This window comes from Lytechinus pictus, chromosome 1 (assembly GCF_037042905.1).
Source record: "Lytechinus pictus isolate F3 Inbred chromosome 1, Lp3.0, whole genome shotgun sequence".
NCBI lineage: Eukaryota > Metazoa > Echinodermata > Echinoidea > Temnopleuroida > Toxopneustidae > Lytechinus > Lytechinus pictus.
In genome coordinates, this window is record NC_087245.1 from 33,850,207 (window position 1) to 33,868,624 (window position 18,418).

The window sequence follows — 18,418 nt, forward strand, 5'->3', positions numbered from 1 at the left end:
GATATAAGCTAATTGCACCTCCGCCCCTTAGTGACTCCACTTTTAACATTGCTGATTATAATGATTGTGTATTTTTCCCCGATAGTGCCTTACAATATGATTTTAGAGTTACTATTACTATATTACTATTACTATTACTATCCATATCCTTTTTATTTCTGTACATTTGGACACCAAGACCATCTACAAACCGTGTTTTCTTGCTGAAATACAATTGTGAGTGGCACAGGAATTGCTTATCAACCAATTATGTAATTCTATGCATTTTGACACCCAAATCATCTACATATCATATTTTATTGTCGATATACAAATTTTATTGGTTTAGAAAAAGAAATCTTTAGATTACACAATATTTATACACACTTGTACACATCTATAAAATCTGCATAAACTGTACACTTGTGCATTGTTTATAATTGCACCTTAACTGTAAATTTCATTGTGACATAGGGAGAAGGGGGAGCATTATGGAGGCGGAGCATCGATGGATACGGAAGGAGCTTTCAAGTTCTACTCATGTACAGGTGTGTTCCATTTGCTGATTGTATAAAGGGCAGTTCCGTAAAGTAATCGAACTTTGTTCTATTTGTAGACAAATTTTACCGATGATAATAAAAATTAACTCAATTGTCATGTTTACAGTGGCTTAACTACGGGGGGGGGGGGGGCACGGGGCCACATGAATATAAACTACTCCAACGTGATCATTTAAAAGCAATACCACCAATTATATGAACTAAAAAGTAAGTGAACTCATTCAAGGAAGATCACACAAATGGTAGACAGACATGTGAATCTTATGGAATTGCCCAGAAGCTATTACATTTCATAGTTCATAGTTCATAATTCATTTATTACTTCCTTTCACAAAAACATTCATACATGGTAGTTAAAATAAATGATAATGGAATATATAGTAAGATAAACAAAATGATTGTCAGCGCTAAACATACATTTAGGTTGTTACATAAATCATATCATTTACATTATAGAGTAGGATTCTGGAGACAAAGGTTACACAAAATTTCACATTTTGAAAGAAAGAGGAGACCTTAAAAAAGCAAGGCTTGTCAAGACAAGGTCCCCAATAAGGATACGATAAGTGTATAGATATTTTACATACTTTGAATAAGACTACACATCTAAATCTACCTATGGAAAGAAAAGGAAAGAAGGAAAAACAGAGAGAAATTATCAAAAATAGGAAAGAGTGAATATATATATATGACTTTATATACAAAATGAAGAGGACATAAGGACAGATAAGAGAGGGGTTATCAAATGAGGAGAAAGGGTTTATACAGTGCGTATCAAAAAATAGTTTACACTTAGAAAAAATCCTGTAAAATTATGCATTTGTAATATCCTGAAAATTTTTCCACATTTTAACATTAGTACAGATCCATTTAAGCAAATGACGATATAACTGTCGAAAAATATTTCTGCTTGAGTGAGCACCACTTACTTTTGAAGAGTTAGTGAAAAATGATTTGCGCAGAATTTTGAAATAGTTATGCGAATTAAAGTAGACCTTAATCCTGAAGTACGCATGGAATTTAGCTAGTAAAATTGATTTGAAGATATATTTTACCTTTTTAAACTTGTTTCCTTGCCCAAAATACTTCGAAGAGTGCATTGCGCCCCACCCCTCTCCCCCACACACCAAGGCCATCGTGACGATATTTGCTTTACACTGATCTGTGATTTACATGGAATGCCTTAGGCTTGATTTTCATTTTGTTAATCATTGTAAAGCTTGGGAAAAGTGTGGAGAAACAAGTATTAAATGAAATATGAAATGTAAACCCACTTTATATGATAAAAACTTAGTGAAAAAATGCTGGAGATGTTTGATATAAACTTTTGTTCAGATTCAGTTATGTCCTCAGATCCAGCTGGCACACAAAAGGTAAGGGTTGTGCTTACTAAGCATTAAAATCTCAATTTGGGCGGCAAAGTTGTTACAAAATGCTTGAATGTATCTGTTTTATTAATTGACTAAAAGTCCAAGGGAAATGTATGAAAAATGTTTCGCAGGGTACGTTTGATTTCGCCCTTTCCCCTTGACACAGCGTGAAAACGAGCATTTCTGCGCAATCAGATTTCTGCGAGCTTTGGACAGTGCTCATTCAAGTGTAACATTCTGTCAAAACTTTTACTTTCATTGGATAGATGAGACCCAAACCCAAGATTATATGTGAAAAAACTACCTACATGTTGTATATTTTTTAATTCCCAGGGCTTTTTCAAAGTGTAAACTTTTTTTGATACGCACTGTATACAGGGAGAAAAGTCGTTGAGACGGCGAAGAGAGAGAGAGAGGGAGAGTTATATTGGGGAGGTGTATAAAGTTTATAAGATAAACGCCAAAAGAGGAGAGGGAAAAAGAGGTGTACAACCCAAAAAACAAAGGATTATAATAAGTAATCTATTTTATACTAAATATTTTGATGGGTTTCAGTATAAACTTTCAGCAAATGTAATTTTTAGCTTACGTTTAAAGACCGACACACTGACAGCATGAGTTACTTCAATTATGTCAATGGGAAGTGTGTTCCAAAACTTGGGACCAGTTACGGATAATGTATTCAGAGCAAAGGTAGTTCTTACCCGTGGTATATGAAGAGCAGCTGCTTGCCTTGTGTTATGATTATGAATTTGACAGTTTTTAATGAATAGTTGAGCCAATGCATTTGGGGAAGTACCATTTTCAAAATCATACATGATTGAACCTAACTGCAAAAGATAGATATCCTCTATCTTCAATAATTTATTACTGTGAAACAAAACATTAGTATGAGCACGATAACTAGCATGAAAATCAAGTCGAATTGTCCTTTTCTGTGCGATAAGTATCTTTTCTAATTGTGTTCTTTGTGACTTGCCCCATGCCAACACTCCGTAATTAAGATAAGGTAAAACTAGAGTAGAATATAGAATACGCAAAGTTTCTTTTGGTACAAAAGAACGTAATTTATAGATTACACCAGTATTTTTTACATGACTTTACATACACTGTTGCAATGAGACACCTACATCTAGGTCAACTTCTCATCAATTTGTAATCCAAGAAACTTGGTGGATCTTACCCTCATAATGTCAACATTGTCAAATAATAAACCTTGTGGTAAAACTGACAGAGAATTACCAAAGAGCACATAGTTAGTTTTCTGAAGATTCAAGGACAACTTGTTTGCATCGATCCACTGAACTACATATTCCAATTTAGTGTTAACCGTTGCTGACAAGGCATTGGGATCTTTATGAGAAAAAAATAAACTCGAATCCTCAGCAAAAAATGAATGACAAAACATCAAATGACAGACTAAAATCATTTATATACAGTATGAAGAGAAGGGGGCCAAGAAGAGATCCCTGAGGGACTCCACACGACATGGTTTAATAACTTGAGTCGGTTCCATATTACGATACATATTGTTTTCTGTCAGTTAAGTAACTCCAGAACCAACTAAGAGCTATGCCTCTAACTCCATAATTCTCTAGCTTATTAGAATTTCATGATCAACCGTATCAAAAGCTTTTGAGAAATACAAGAAAATGCCTATCGTGTGGTGATGGTTATCTAAAGATCGAGCCACTTTATCAACGAAATTCAGTATAGCATGGGTAGTGGTATGTTTTTCACGAAACCCAAACTGGTATTTTGAAAGTATTTCAGTCTTTTTGAAAAAGGTTTCTGTTCTATTTTATACAAGTTTTTCCAAAATGTTTGAGAAAGATATCAATAATGAAATTAGTCTATAATTACTGACTTTGAGGATCACCCTTTTTAAAAATTGGCACCACTTTAACAAATTTCATTCGTTTTGGCACAATGCCAGATGTGAAAGATAGATTGAAAATGTGTACAAGGGGACTCACAATACCATGCCCAATATCTTTAATCAGCTCATTTCTAATACCATAAAACCTAAGACTCTTATTGCTTTTCAGCGAGGTCACAAGTTCCAACAGTTTAACTTCATGTGTTGGCAGTAAAAACAGACTTTCTGTATTTGTCTCTTGCATGGAATTACGAAAGTTCTTCATCTGACATCTAGGGATAGACTCCTGAAGTTTCAGCCCAACATTGAAAAAGAAATCATTAAACTTTTCAATTTGCCTATCTTTCACCGAACAACCATTTACATTAATACATTCAATATTGATAGTTTTTATGGGCGATTTAAAAATACTTCTGATTACTTTCCAAGTAATTTTAATATTTTTGAATGTCATCTGAAAACGAGCAGAATAATATTGTTTCTTAATAGTACGTAATAAAGAGGCAAGGATGTGTTTATAATTAGCATATTTTCTTCTATTTGAATCAGAACTCCTCTTTTTATATTGATAGTGTAATTTGGTTTTCTATTTGATAGACGTTAATATAGGCATACGTGGAACTTTATTTTAGTTATTCTTCTTATATTCAACTAGTGGAACATTCTCATCATAGAGCTACATAAATTTACTGAAGAAATTTTCAAAGGCGTTTTCAATCATTCCAATTTGTTGTTAGTAGAGCTTCTCTCAAATAAGCAACATTTTCTGGAGTACTTCTGCGCACAGCTTTCCTGTCTTTGGGTTTACAATGTGGTCTTCCTAAAGGCAAATTACAATATACAGGAAAGTGGTCTGATATGTCAGATACTATTATCCCATAGATATGGTTGCACATTACAAAAATATTGTCAATCAAAGTACTTGAAACCTCTGTGATTCTGGTTTGTCTAGTGATAAGGGGCAGTAGGGAGAAGGACATTAGTATATTCAGGAAAAGATCAACTTGAGGTTCACTATTACAAAGTAAGAGGTTCAGATTATAATCTCCCATAAGATACACTGATTTTCCAACTAAAAGTGGATTGTTCAGTACGGACTGGAGTTCATTTATGATATCATTAAAGTTTGAATTTGGAGGCCTGTATACCACAACTATAATCTGATTCTTTTTGCCAGAGTTATCGATCTCAACAAAAACAGTTTCTAGCTGATCAGACATAATATTAAGGTCCTGATGAACCTGGTGCTCTATTTGGGAAGGGATATACAGAGCAACGCCTCCCCCTCATTTGCTCGTCCGATTATTATTTACAAGATTATAACCAGAAATTGTAAAAAGATTCCTTTCAACTTAACTGAAAAACCATGTTTCAGTGATACCAAGTGTTACCAATCCTGTACCACTATTCTCAACAAATTTGAGCAGTCATAGCAATCAACATGATGATTGTGGTTCTAAATTCCATGAAATGAATCAACATGTTTGTGCATCCGACCACCATTTTTTATTCACTCTTACACCACTGTCATGAAATGGCAAAGCGATGGTTGTATGAGAGCATTTCAACTTTTCATATAAACTGGAACCAGAGACAAATCATTTCAGGAAGATTTCACATTATGGGGTCACATTACCATATACTTTATGAAATTGCCCAAATATCAAATAAAAAAAAAATTCTAATGTGGAATATGAAGTTGATTTATTGCTCTTCTTATATGGAATACACCATGATGATTATTAATAGTTTCTTTTCTTGTTTTTTATTTAATTACTTGTTATTTTATAGGAGTAAATTTTGCTTATATGATCATGAAAAGTATTTCATACAGAAAACGTCACTTGAGATGTAGTTTGGCATTAATTCATTATATTTGTTGTGTTTAGAAATCATTATTAAATCAAAGGTTTTTTCAGAATTGATAACATCAACTGAAGTTTGTGGATTCTGATGAGAAAAAATAAGGTCGAATCATCTGCAAACAAGATAAGGGACAAGATTTTGGATTATCTACAGAAATCATCTACAGAAATTGTGAAAAAAGCGTGCCCAATAAGCTAACCTGAGAGACTCCACAGTTAACATATTTTCAATTGACTACTTTGTTGACGAAAATCATCAGGGCATGAGTGATGTTGTGCTTTTCGCGAAACCCAAACTGAAAATCAGATATAATATTATGCATTGACAAAAAAAATCGGTTCTAACGTATACTATTATTTCAAGGGTCTTAGAAAATGTGGACAAACGAGAAATAATCGCTAGAGGGTATTCATTTGTCTCGCAATCTACTATGGTCAACAAGGAAATTCGTGATCACTCTCGCAAAAAGTGTTCACTGGCTTTCTAGGAAATTCGTGATCACTCTCGCAAAAAGTGTTCACTAGCTTACAAGTTCACGAGCTTTCGAGTGCCGCTGCAACTCTTTATCAAGTGACGAAAATTATCTGATGACGTACTCTATTTATACTAATCTCCAGGACCGTACGCACGAACGCGAGAACAATAGGTGGGCATTGATCCGTTGCGTCGGATGCGGTGCGGCCGGTAATCCGTATATGCAAATAAGCCGGGGGTATATGCAAATACGCCGTGGGTCGGCAATATGCAAATTAGACAAATTTGGCGGGCTCGCTAGTTTCCCGTGGGCGGGGGCTGACTAGCTGAGCGGTCCCTCGTTCGGGGCCGGGAACGATCGGGTCGGCGTGCACTGCCAGGTAAGGGGGTATTGTGCTGTCGGATGGTTCGCATCCAGAAGTCGGGGATGTCGATCCCGCTGTCTCTGTTGAAGTTGTTAGGACAAAGACGTATACTAATAGCCTCCTTAATCCTGCGTGTATACCAATGTCTCTCTTTGGCAATGCAATGTACACCCTCCCAATCTGGGTGGTGTTGCTTCTCCCAAGCATGTTCTGCCACCGCGGATGTGTCGGTTCGCTGTAACCGAACATCGCGCTTGTGTTCAGAAATGCGTTCAACTATCGGTCGGGCTGTTTCTCCGATGTAAGACCCGTCACATCCCTGGCATGGAATGTTGTATACTACGCCATCACGTCTGTGATCAGGAATAGGGTCTTTGGGGTGTACAAGCTGTTTGTGTAAGGTGGTGTCCGAGCGGAAAACCGTTCGGATACCGTGACCTTCTAATCGGCGTTTAAGTTGTTGTGAGAGGCCATCTATGTATGGCAAGACTGTGCAAGTCTTGAAAACCTTCTGATCCCTTGGTGGTTGTTTTTTCTTGAAAGTGTTCTTGATAAAACGGCGTGGGTAGCCGTTGCTGTACAAGGCGCCACGTATGTGTGCTCTTTCTTTCGGGAGTTCAGGTGGGTGAGTTATGATACGTGCTGCTCTGTCGAACAGGCATTTAACAAGACCCTTCTTGACCGATTTGTCGTGATGAGAATCATATGGTATGTATTGGTATGTATGAGTGGGCTTGCGGTAGACAGAGGTGGAGAGTTTCCCGCCCTCGTGTCTTTGGACTAGTGTGTCAAGGAATGCTAATTTCCCTCCTTGCTCAGTCTCCAGAGTGAACTGGATGGACGGTTGCTGGCTATTCATGTATGAGAGTAGGCTGTCTGTTTCGGATCTATTTACGATTATGAAAGTGTCATCGACGTATCTCTTCCACACCCGAGGGTGGCATGTGGAAGGACACTTGGGCAAAGCGTTCTGTTCAAAACCTTCCATATATAGGTTAGCCACAACCGCTGAGACTGGGCTACCCATTGCTGCTCCTTCTGTTTGCTCATAGAAAGAGCCTCTGTACAGAAAATATGTGGACCTGAGGACGAACTCCAGGAGTTCGGCTATTTGTTCGGGCATAAGTGTGGTACGTTCTGATAATGTGGGATCGGATTGCATGCGTTGCAGGGTCGTACTGCATGCGCCCTCTATCGGTACGTTAGTGAAGAGGGAGACTACATCAAAAGAGATCATGGATTCCTGTTCGTTAACTGTCTGCTCCGATGTGAATTCAGCGAATTCACTGGAGTTGGAAACCGTGTGTTCTGAGCAGTTAGTGAGAGGGGACAGGATGTCCGCCAGGTACTTTGATAGGTTATAGGCAAATGAACCTATGCATGATACTATTGGTCTGAGGGGTATCCCGGGTTTGTGTATTTTGGGCAACCCGTATATTCTAGGTGGCTGTTTCTGTGTGGGCTTTATCTTTCCTAGAAAGCCAGTGAACACTTTTTGCGAGAGTGATCACGAATTTCCTTGTTGACCATAGTAGATTGCGAGACAAATGAATACCCTCTAGCGATTATTTCAATCCGCAATAATGAACCTATTTAGTATTATAAACGAGAAATAGGTCGCAAGTAGACTGACAAGTAGTTACCGACATCCAAATTATCACCTTTTTCAATAAAGGAATTACCTTGGCTATCTTCATTTGAATTGGAACTGTACCAGTTTCTAAGGAAAGATTGAATGTATGCACCAATGGGGCAACAACTTTTATTACCGATTTTAAAATGAAATTATTAATTTCATTAAAGCCAGGGCTTTTTTATTTTTCAAGGCAGATACAATATCAATAACTTAAAAAAATATTGAATTTTGGTGGGGGCCGAGATAGTCCGAAAAAACTTTTCGTCGCGGGAGGAATATCTTTAGCCAAATTTGCGCAAATACAAGAGAAATGGTTATTAAAAGTATTTGAAAGGATGTCAGCATCATCAACAATAACATTATTAACTATATTTTTGGAAATATTTGATTTATTATTGGACAAGTTCATGGTGTGTTTTAGAACCTTACACGTGCTTTGCATGTCGTGTTTTATAGAGCCAACTGCCTCGCAAAGTAATTTTTCTTTTCAATGCGGAATAATTTAGTGAGTGTATAGGATGTGTATTTCATTTTTGATTGCTCATGTACCTTTCATTTTGAATTAATAAAATAAGTCACTTTTCTATTAATCGCACGCAAGATAGATGGCGATATCCAGTGTGATTTAGGAATATTTTGTATGTTTTTGTATTTTGTACGCTTATCTTTTTTAACGGTATATGCAGGTCTAATTTCGCAATAAATATATTCATAAAAAGGTTAAAGGACACATCATCTTCAGAATTGTATACAGCTGACCAGACGACATTATCCAAAGAAGCACCTAAACTGGCTGTATTTTCGTGCGTAGGTCTGCGTCTTCGTTGTTGGGAGTGTATAGGTCTAGTTGGGCGTCTTAATGAAAAAATGAGTAAGAATCAGCAAAGGGTCGGGTATGTTAGAAAGTATTATAGAAGAATCTGGAGGGGAAAATTTTACAGAAAAAATATCATCAATAAGTGTAGCAGTTTTATTAACTACACGAGTAGGTCTAGAAATCAGAGGTAAGAAGGATGCCGGAAGGAAGTCTTGAGATATATTGTTGTGTTTCAATAAATCAATGTTAAAATCACATATAAGTACTTGATCCTTATCAACAAGAGCTGGATTATTTGTTGTTTCGGAAAGGTAAGTTAGAAAGTCATTCGTATTTGAGTTTCGGGGTCTATAAACTACACCAATAATCATATTTTTGCTATCAGGAATATTAATTTCAATTAATAGAGATTGTACAGTGTGGTTCATGGATTTGAAATAATCAAAAACCGTATAGCCATAGTCGTGTGAAATATAGAACGCTACCCCACCCCCAGTTCTGTCTTCTCGGTTATTTGTTATGAAATCATAACCTTTTAATAAAAAAAAAGGTTGGTTTCATTCACACGATAGCCATGTTTCGGTGAGGCCAATTAGAGAAAAGGTACACTTTTTTTAATGGGAAGACTTGTTCAAAAGTAACTGAAGCTCATCAAAATGTTTATTCAAACTTCTTAAATTGGCATGCATTATGCAGAATGTATCTTTATTAACATTTTTGTAAGGTTATTTACCTGATGTTGCTTAATATACTCAGTAGAGGGATTTTGCACTATATTATGATCCTGTTCAAAATCGAGATCTAATTCTTCCGAAGCTAAGTTTATAAACACAACATCAAAAGTAAGCCCCCCCCCCCCCAAAGAACCCTATCAAATCGTCCAGTATAACAAATCATTCAAGTTGAAACCAAGCATGGGATATAGCTAGGGTTGTTAGGAAGTGGTTTTTCGAAAATTAGCGACATCCGTGACTTAACGGATGAATGAGCACACCATGAACTAAATGATGACACTTTTCAAAAACAGCAAATCTGCGTTTTAATGATTTGTTTTTTAAATATCTTGTGTTATGTCCGGTAAAGTGTTGATCAAGGTCATATAAAAGGCAGTCAAGCAAAATAATAGAGCGAGGGGAGAAGGCAAAGAACACTAAACACATAGTAAAGAAGGACGAGAAGGCGCAACACAAAGGATTCTTACACAAAGCCGAGAACGAAGGGCAAAGACATCTAAGTGTGAAGGGTGCAAAGTCAATGAGAACGGAACGAGTAAAGGTTGCACGGGCCTAATCACAACTGGCAGGCCAAAGATATTCATTCGAGCCAACCCATAGCTCAATTTTTAAATTTGATATTACTGATTGACAAAAATGAATGAATATGACTAACAATCTAACACTGATTCTAGGGAGGGTACCTACTGAACTTCCTCTTTCCAAATTGGAAAGATATATCACCACTATGAAACGATATTTTTACTGGCGGGAGAATTAGGGCCATTTTACTTTCTCAAGTTATGAATTCGATCCCGTCAGGTGTAGTCTTCATAAATGCTGATTTATTTTTAAAAGGAGCCGGTCGAGGTACCCTTTTCTGGTCAGATATGGAATGTCAGACATTTATCATATCCACTGGTAGTAAACATTCAACCCGCGAATTTCCTCCTTTTTTTTTATGAATTCTTTTTAAGTGCCACTTTAACACACGAGTCTATGGGAAATGAATTAGGCATGTGATGCCTATAAGCAAAATATGCTAACCGACAGATATTGGCGGAGGACACAAAGTTAGAAGCTTCAAAATAAAAATAAAATATGTAGTGAGATACATCTAAATAGCAAATTCAAATGTTAAGATATTATTTCAAGTACGTATAGTAAAGTCGATTTTGCGTGCATAAAATATACAATATAATCATAAGACTTGAAAGTCGACATTAAGACCGACGTTAGAAAGGAATATTACAATTCTGTAAAGCCAACCAATATAAGTTAGGCACAAAATGACAGACATATAGATCAAGCGAATTTTCTAACACAAAGTCGATTATTCAAATAGAAGTTAATAATAAAATAGACGATAATTAAAGGACAAGTCCACCCCAACAAAAAGTTGATTTGAAAAAAGGAGAAAAATCCAACAAGCAAAACACTGAAAATTTCATCAAAATCGGATGTATAATAAGAAAGTTATGACATTTTAAAGTTTCGCTTAATTTCACAAAACAGTTATATGCACATCCTGGTCGGTATGCAAATTGGCAGACTAATGATGTCACCCACTCACTATTTCTTTTGTATTTTATTATATGAAATATGAAATATTCTAATTTTTTCCTCCTTGTCAAGTGAAACAAAGTTTTATTTCTCCCTGTACATGTGGAATTACCACTATTTTAACATTTTATGGTTGAGTTAAGTTGGTCCTTATTGTCAAATCTGTAAAACTTGAAATATTGTATTATTCAAACAATAAAAAACAAAATAAATAGTGAGTGATGGACATCATCGACTCTCTCATTTGCATATCGCTGAGTTGTGCATTTAACTGTTTTGTGAAAAATAAGCGCAACTTTAAAATGTCATAACTTTCTTATTTTACATCCGATTTCGATGAAATTTGCAGCGTTATGTTTGTTTGATTTTTCTCTATCGATTTAAATCAACAATTTTCTGGGGTGGACTTGACCTTTAAGTTCTAATGCAAGCATGTAATAAATGATCAAGAGCTCACAATGAAAACCGTACTTTTTTTCTAATAGAAGAATGTTGGCATTGCAAAGGTGAACAATAAAAAAGACAAAAAATAGTACAAGAGTAACACGACAGAGTAACGAGTATGGCCTTCATGACACCAATCAAACAGCTTAATTAACTATGCACATCTTTAGCACTCTTTTATCATGATAAATTGTAAGACATTATAATGATTATGATTAGGAATACGACATGCATGGCATGATATTAAGTGAACATATTTGAGCATAAGTCCACTTTGTATTCTAAGAATCGATCAAGAATACCAATACAAAAAAAAATCACCAAATACTCGGTAAGCATGCCTTTGGAATAGTCAGTCAGTTCGCAACAAGAGTGTTCTACTGTGTGACTTGATCATCGACAATGACTTTGACATCGCATTCCTGACAGAGACTTGGCTTCAGCAGGATGACCGGGTCATCCTTGGTGAGAGTTGTCCACCTGGCTTTTCCGTTCTCAGTGTTCCTCGAAAAACTTCTTGTCGTGGTGGAGGGATCGCTGCGGTGTATGATAGCAATGTAAAGCTGCAGGATTGTTCTGATGCCCTCCCTGAAGTAAGCTCCTTTGAGTTTGCTCTATTCAGAAACCCACAAGTCAATTTTCTTGTTATCTACAGGCCACCTTTTGGATCTCTGCCATCATCAACATTTTTTGAAGAATTTGAGGAAGTACTCAGCTGTGCAGATCTGCTACCAAACAGACTTGTGGTCATGGGAGATTTTAACTTTCACATGGACTGTCCAAGCAAGCCTGAGGTCAGAAACTTCAACTTGTTGCTTACCTCACTTAACTTTAAGCAGCTTGTTCAAGGATCCACTCATCGTTTTGGACATGCTCGTCATCGTTAATAAGGACAGTGATAATATCATCCAGACATGCTTCCTTGATCAGATCCTCCTCTCTGATCGCTCATATGATAAAGTTTGATCTTGATCTAAAGAAGCCAGTTACCTCTAGTGACGTTCGTGTTCTCAGAAAGTTGAAGTCAATAGATCATGATCTGTTTTCTAAGGATCTTTCTAAAAGGATGAACTCAATAATGGAATGTATTAAATAGTAGTGACATAGATGATCTTGTGCTACAATACAACAAAGCTTGTCGTGAAGTCTTGGACGCCCATGCCCCTGCATCGACAAGGTCAATGTCTGTTCGGGTGAAAGTACACCGATGAAGTGAATGAAGCCCGACGTACCAGACGACGTGCTGAGAGACGTTGGCGCAAAGAAAAGTCAGATGCTAATTATAGACTTTATATTGAGGCCCAGCGGAATGTAGTCGATGTTGTTGTTTCTGCTAAGAAAGACTATTATCATAACAAACTTTCTACGTGTAATACTAAGGACCTGTATTGTATCAGACTGTCAACGAATTATTCAATGCCAGTAGTAATGTCCTTCCTGTGTCTCCCATGCAGCTCTTCAGATCTTGCTGAAAGTTTCTCAGATCATTTTGCCAGTAAAGTTTCTAAAATTGTGGAGGGCACTGTTCCAACTGATTGTAGTGTATCTAACGTATCTTCAAATACATGTAAAGTTGATTCAACTCTTGATAAATTTGATATTGTGAGTGAGAATGTCTTACTACGTGTGATTTCTTAGTGTTCCTCAAAATCTTGCACTTTGGATCCCATGCCTACATGGTTGGTAAAGAAACATTTGTCTGTTTTACTCCCAATACTTTCACGTATCCTGAATCTGTCAATGTCTAATGGAGTCTTAGATCGTCCATTATAACACCGGTTTTCAAGAAGTCTGCTCTGGACAAAGATAGTTTAGGTAGTTATAGACCTGTGTCTAACATGCAATTTGTAGGCAAAGTGATTGAAAAGGCCGTTTCCAAACGGGTATCTACTTTTGTTACACAGAATAATTTACTTGATCCAATGCACTCTGCATATCGTGAGGCACATAGCACTGAATCTGCACTGATTAGTCTTCAGAATAATATGAATTGTGCAATTGACAATAAGCAAGCTGTTTTCTTATTAATGCTTGACCTCTCATCTGCCTTTGATACGGTAGATCACAAAATCCTTTTGCAAAGGTTGGCTGATGACTTTGGCCTAGGTAATAATGCTCTTTCCTGGTTAAAATCGTATCTTAGCAACAGGTCTAGTCGAGTACACATAAAAGGGTCACTTTCAAGTGAGAAACCATTAGAATATGGTATACTGCAAGGATCAATTATCGGGCCTCAGTTGTTTACATACTACATCGGTAATATTGGGAACATCATCAGTCGGCAATCAATCCAGTATCATGTTTATGCCGATGACATTCAGATGTTCACCACTTTTGATCCTACCAAGCCTGGAGATGCAGCCTGCGTGTATTTTCGGATTTCAAAATGTTTGTCTGACATTTAGTCGTGGCTTATTGATAATAAATTGAAATCAAATTATTGTAAAACAGAGTCCTTTGTTGCTGCATCTTCTGCATGCCTTAATCGGTTCCTTGACCTTTCTTTTTCTTTTGATGACATTGATGATATTCCAATATCTTCAACCATTAATGATTAAGGAGTTGTTTTTGATAGTGAAATGAAAATGACCGAACATGTAACATACTTGTGTCGTACTCTCAACCGGCAAATATATAATCTCAATCGCATTAGAAGTTTCCTGGATAAGGACACGTGTCATAATGTTGTTAGGGCACTTGTGCTTTCCAGGCTCGACTATGGTGGTTGCTTGCTTGGGGGTATTAGTAAACAAGATCTTGGAAGACTTCAACGCCTTCAGAAAAAATGTGCACGATTAATCTGTCAAAAACCAAAATGGTGTCATGCTACCCCTCTTCTGAATGAACTGAATTGGCTACCTGTTTCTGATAGAATACATTTATATATCGAATACTTGTTCAAACCTATAAATCTCTGTCAACCACACTACCTTCTTACATTTCTTCATTATTTCAGCAACAAAGATCTACATACTCTCAGCGTTATGCAGCTGCTCCTTCCTATGTCATTCCAAAATCCAGAAAAATAGCCGATTTCAACTCCTTTCAATCTCTTGCCCCCCGTCTTTGGAACAAAACTCCCTCCATCTCTTCTAAACCTCTCTTCTCTTGACCTCTTCAAAAACATCTCAAAACACACTTATATAACCATAAACCTTAACTTGTCTTATGCCATCAACAGCGCTTTGTATCCTCTGGAAAAAGCGCTATATCAATCAAATTATTATTATCATTATTTATTATTTTATAGGTGTGGCTAGAGCGAGCAAAAAAAATGGGAGTTAATGAATTGAAAGAAAAGGCCATGCCCAACATGTTTAAACACCATTGAAAGAAGAGGCCATGCCCAACATGTTCAAACACCAAACAAATAATAGAAAAGGAAGGGTACAGAAAAGGAAGGGTACAATTTTGGTGAAACCAGCCGCTGGAAGATATTATCACAAAATGGCAGACATTACTACTAGTATATCAAGCAAATTATTTAAACAAAAATGTCGATTATTCAACTTGAAATCGATAGTAAAACAGACAATAAACAGTGATGCAAGCATGCTTGGCATGATCACAGGCTCAAAAGTAAACAGATTTTTACTCATTCTCTAATTGGGTAATGTTAATGTTACAAGAATAAAGGGGTAAGTCAAGCATGGCATTAATCGAAACTGAAGACATTTGTAGTTGATGATTTGCATATCTTTAGCGCTCTTATTTCATCTGCACCTGCATAGTTAGAAAACCAAATGATTTTCTACATAATATATTACAAAGACATATTGCCTATGTACTTGTATCGGCGCCATCCATCTGAATAATGGAAGAAAATGCTACTAGGAATTGAGTCAGGCTGAAACCGATTATGCCACCTGCGACAGCGTCCGGGAGATAGTCTTCAAGGAACCTGAGCTGTGGGTATAAGGCTGTAACCTGTCCTGGATCTCCCTTAATGAGAAAGAATATAAGGCATGGTACCAGGTCATCTCCGCCTACTTGGTAATCATCGACACCCATTTTACCTGTTGATCATAAAGAAAGTATCAGGAATAATGATTACCAAAACCAGACACCAAATCGTCTTGACTGATATAGGAATTAGAGTGTGCTTGGTAACTATATAGAAGGCATGGTCTTGAACAAGAAAGAGAAGTGAGGAATGAAAAGAGGACTTATTTGATAATCAGAGAACAGATAGATTGCATTAAGCAATTTGGTTGCCGTTTGATTTACCGACAGAACATCAAGTCGGTGAAATTAGAAAAGATGGAAATAATAATTATCATAATGTAATATAGTTATTATAATATCAGTGAATCTCCAATAACACTTACGTGACACCTGTTCTTTTACCGACTCAGTCAAAGCTTGAAGACACATGACCAACAAGCGAAGCTTTGCCAAAGGGAACCTTTCTTGTAACACCATCCTCAGACAACAGTATGGCTGGCTGAACATTTCTTCAAAACTCAAAGGTCCTTCCAGCAAACTGTTTGTGCTATACCTCTCTTGTCCAGGATTAGGAAGGGTGCCCTGTCTTTCAGAACGCCCGTTTCGAAATTCTGCCATGATGACAGAGAGATTGTCGATATCTGCCGAAAAAAGTGTCACATCACGCAAGAATGGGTACAAGTTTTCCATCTCCTCAACCAGATTTGATGTCACAGATGTAAGTGAGATACTGTCCGCATTTCCGTCGTTTTCCCCTACATCTTCACAGCTGGCATCCTCTTTTACCTTCTGGCTACTGACCTGACGAAGATCTTCCACTGTCGTTGATTCTCTGTTAAATCCATGTATAGATGATTTGTAAGACACTGGCCTAGTGGAATCTTCATCAGTTTGGGTAGTCTTTTGTGTGATTTGTGATGTAGAGATTTCGAGAGAAGACTGGTTCATGTCAATGACTCGTACACTTCTTCGCTTTCTTTTCCTGGGATCATCTCGTGAGTGGCGCAGCTTTACCTCTCCTTCATATTCGAGCTGCATGAATGTGGAATTTGACATCCATAATTAAATAATGCATTTGATATTTCATCAATTTATAAATCACAGCAATGACAGCATGCATAGTAATATGGCACAAACTTGCATCTTTGTCTGTCTTACTTCATTTCCTTTTTCTTATATTTCTCCTTCTTTTACACTCGTTTTCAAAATACTCATAGTTTTGTGATAATTCATCACAATTTATAGGAGAGTGGTTAAGTATGAATTTTAGTGGCGGCATCAAGAGGGGGGATTTTTTTTCTGCCCCCCTCCAAAAAAAAGGAAAGTAAGAGCAAGTAGGTCGAGATGCTGTCATAAGCAGCTGTCAAGTGCTTTGAAAATCCACTGCTTTTCAGATCTAGAAATGTTGTCATTTAATTGCTAAGCTCCTTTGGTTAAATACAAAAACTAAGCTTCAATCATCTAGGGGCATTGTGAGATCTCCCCAGTTTGAATCTCTGTCTCCTTTGTCCACCTGAACTTCAAATGATTAAGTTGGGTTGGGATACCCGATCCCCGTCTGCGGAAAAAGGATGAATGGTGATAAGTGAGTTGCCAAAGGACTGATAACTATGGGGCCTCTCCAAGGGACATGGTTGGGAATGGTCGATGCCTTTCTCTCAATGTCGATGCTGCCACATAACCCTTTGTTTGGAACCTGTGGAGCCGACATATCAACACACAAAACAAATCCTGTTTTACCAATTTTTTTCTCCTTCTTATGATTACAATTTTGATAATTTTAAATGACTAAACACCTTCTGCAGCTGGGGACTATTAGGGATGCACTGTTTTCCAGATTGAGACTCCTTTACAGGTTGATCATCAGGGATACCGTTCTGATCCGTTGCTTCAAGATCCACATCATGCAGGAATGGGCAGAGCTTTTCCATCTCATTAACCATATTTGAAGACACGGATCGATAGGATGCACTATTCTGCTCTAAATCTTCACCACTGATAGCCTCACTTTGGTCATGATCTTTATGTGTATCAGCTGCAGCTCCTTCGGCTTGGTTGATGGAGCCTTGCATTGATATTGAGCTGGTACCTCCGGTAGATGTTCCATAGTGTTCTTCTACAAATGATATTGGATCAACTTCTGGAATTCCAGACTCAAGGATATCAATGACCCCTTCACCTCTCAGTTTCATGTTCCTCGGATCGGCTGTAGGAAGGAGCATCTGAAGGAGCTTGGCTTCACCATCATATGCGAGCTGTATGGAAGTAAAATGTGACGTTTGACATCATGGTCTGATTGATTGAATTACGTCTTGTTAATGTTCATGGATACATGACATTTATAGACAATTGCAAGTTTAAAAAAGTGTAATTTGTTTCTTCTTCTTCTCTTCCTCCCTCTCCTCCCCTTATTCTTCCCCTTCTCCTCCTCCTCCCCTTCTTATCCTTCCTCTTCTTCTTCCTCTTCCTATTCTTCTTCTTTTTCTTCTTCTTCTTCGTCATTATCATCTTAATCCCTCTTTTCTTCTACCCTTTTCATCTTCATCAGATAATAACGATGGTAATAACAATGATGGTGATGTATGATGAAAAACGTTGAAAATATAATGATGATGAACCCCCCCCCCCCTATTCACTCCTATCGGTGCCTACATCATAATTTGAGTTTTTGTCTCGCCCAACGGAAGTAAAGGCAAGAATAAGGGATCCAAAATGCCGTCCGTCCCTTGCAAACATTATGACAGATAACTTTGCAACCATAAGTCACTTTCAATCAAATTTTGGTTGTAGATCGATGTACTTAGGGG

The 18,418-nt window shown here is 37.2% G+C and overlaps 2 protein-coding genes across 2 annotated transcripts; both read right to left on the reverse strand.

Annotated features, from left to right (window-relative positions):
* Positions 1–5,880: 5,880 nt before the first annotated feature.
* On the reverse strand, positions 5,881–14,793 carry LOC135155421 (uncharacterized). The gene is made up of 3 exons (XM_064104365.1): positions 14,641–14,793; positions 6,663–7,841; positions 5,881–5,949 (listed from the first exon to the last, which is right to left on the reverse strand). The coding sequence occupies exons 1-3, from the start codon at positions 14,791–14,793 to the stop codon at positions 5,881–5,883; spliced, it is 1,401 nt and encodes a 466-aa protein (XP_063960435.1).
* Positions 14,180–17,861, reverse strand: LOC135155692 (uncharacterized). The gene is made up of 3 exons (XM_064105639.1): positions 17,408–17,861; positions 15,995–16,643; positions 14,180–15,682 (listed from the first exon to the last, which is right to left on the reverse strand). Exons 1-3 carry the CDS (start codon positions 17,831–17,833, stop codon positions 15,447–15,449), a joined length of 1,311 nt encoding a protein of 436 aa, XP_063961709.1. The 5' UTR covers positions 17,834–17,861; the 3' UTR covers positions 14,180–15,446.
* Positions 17,862–18,418: the final 557 nt, after the last annotated feature.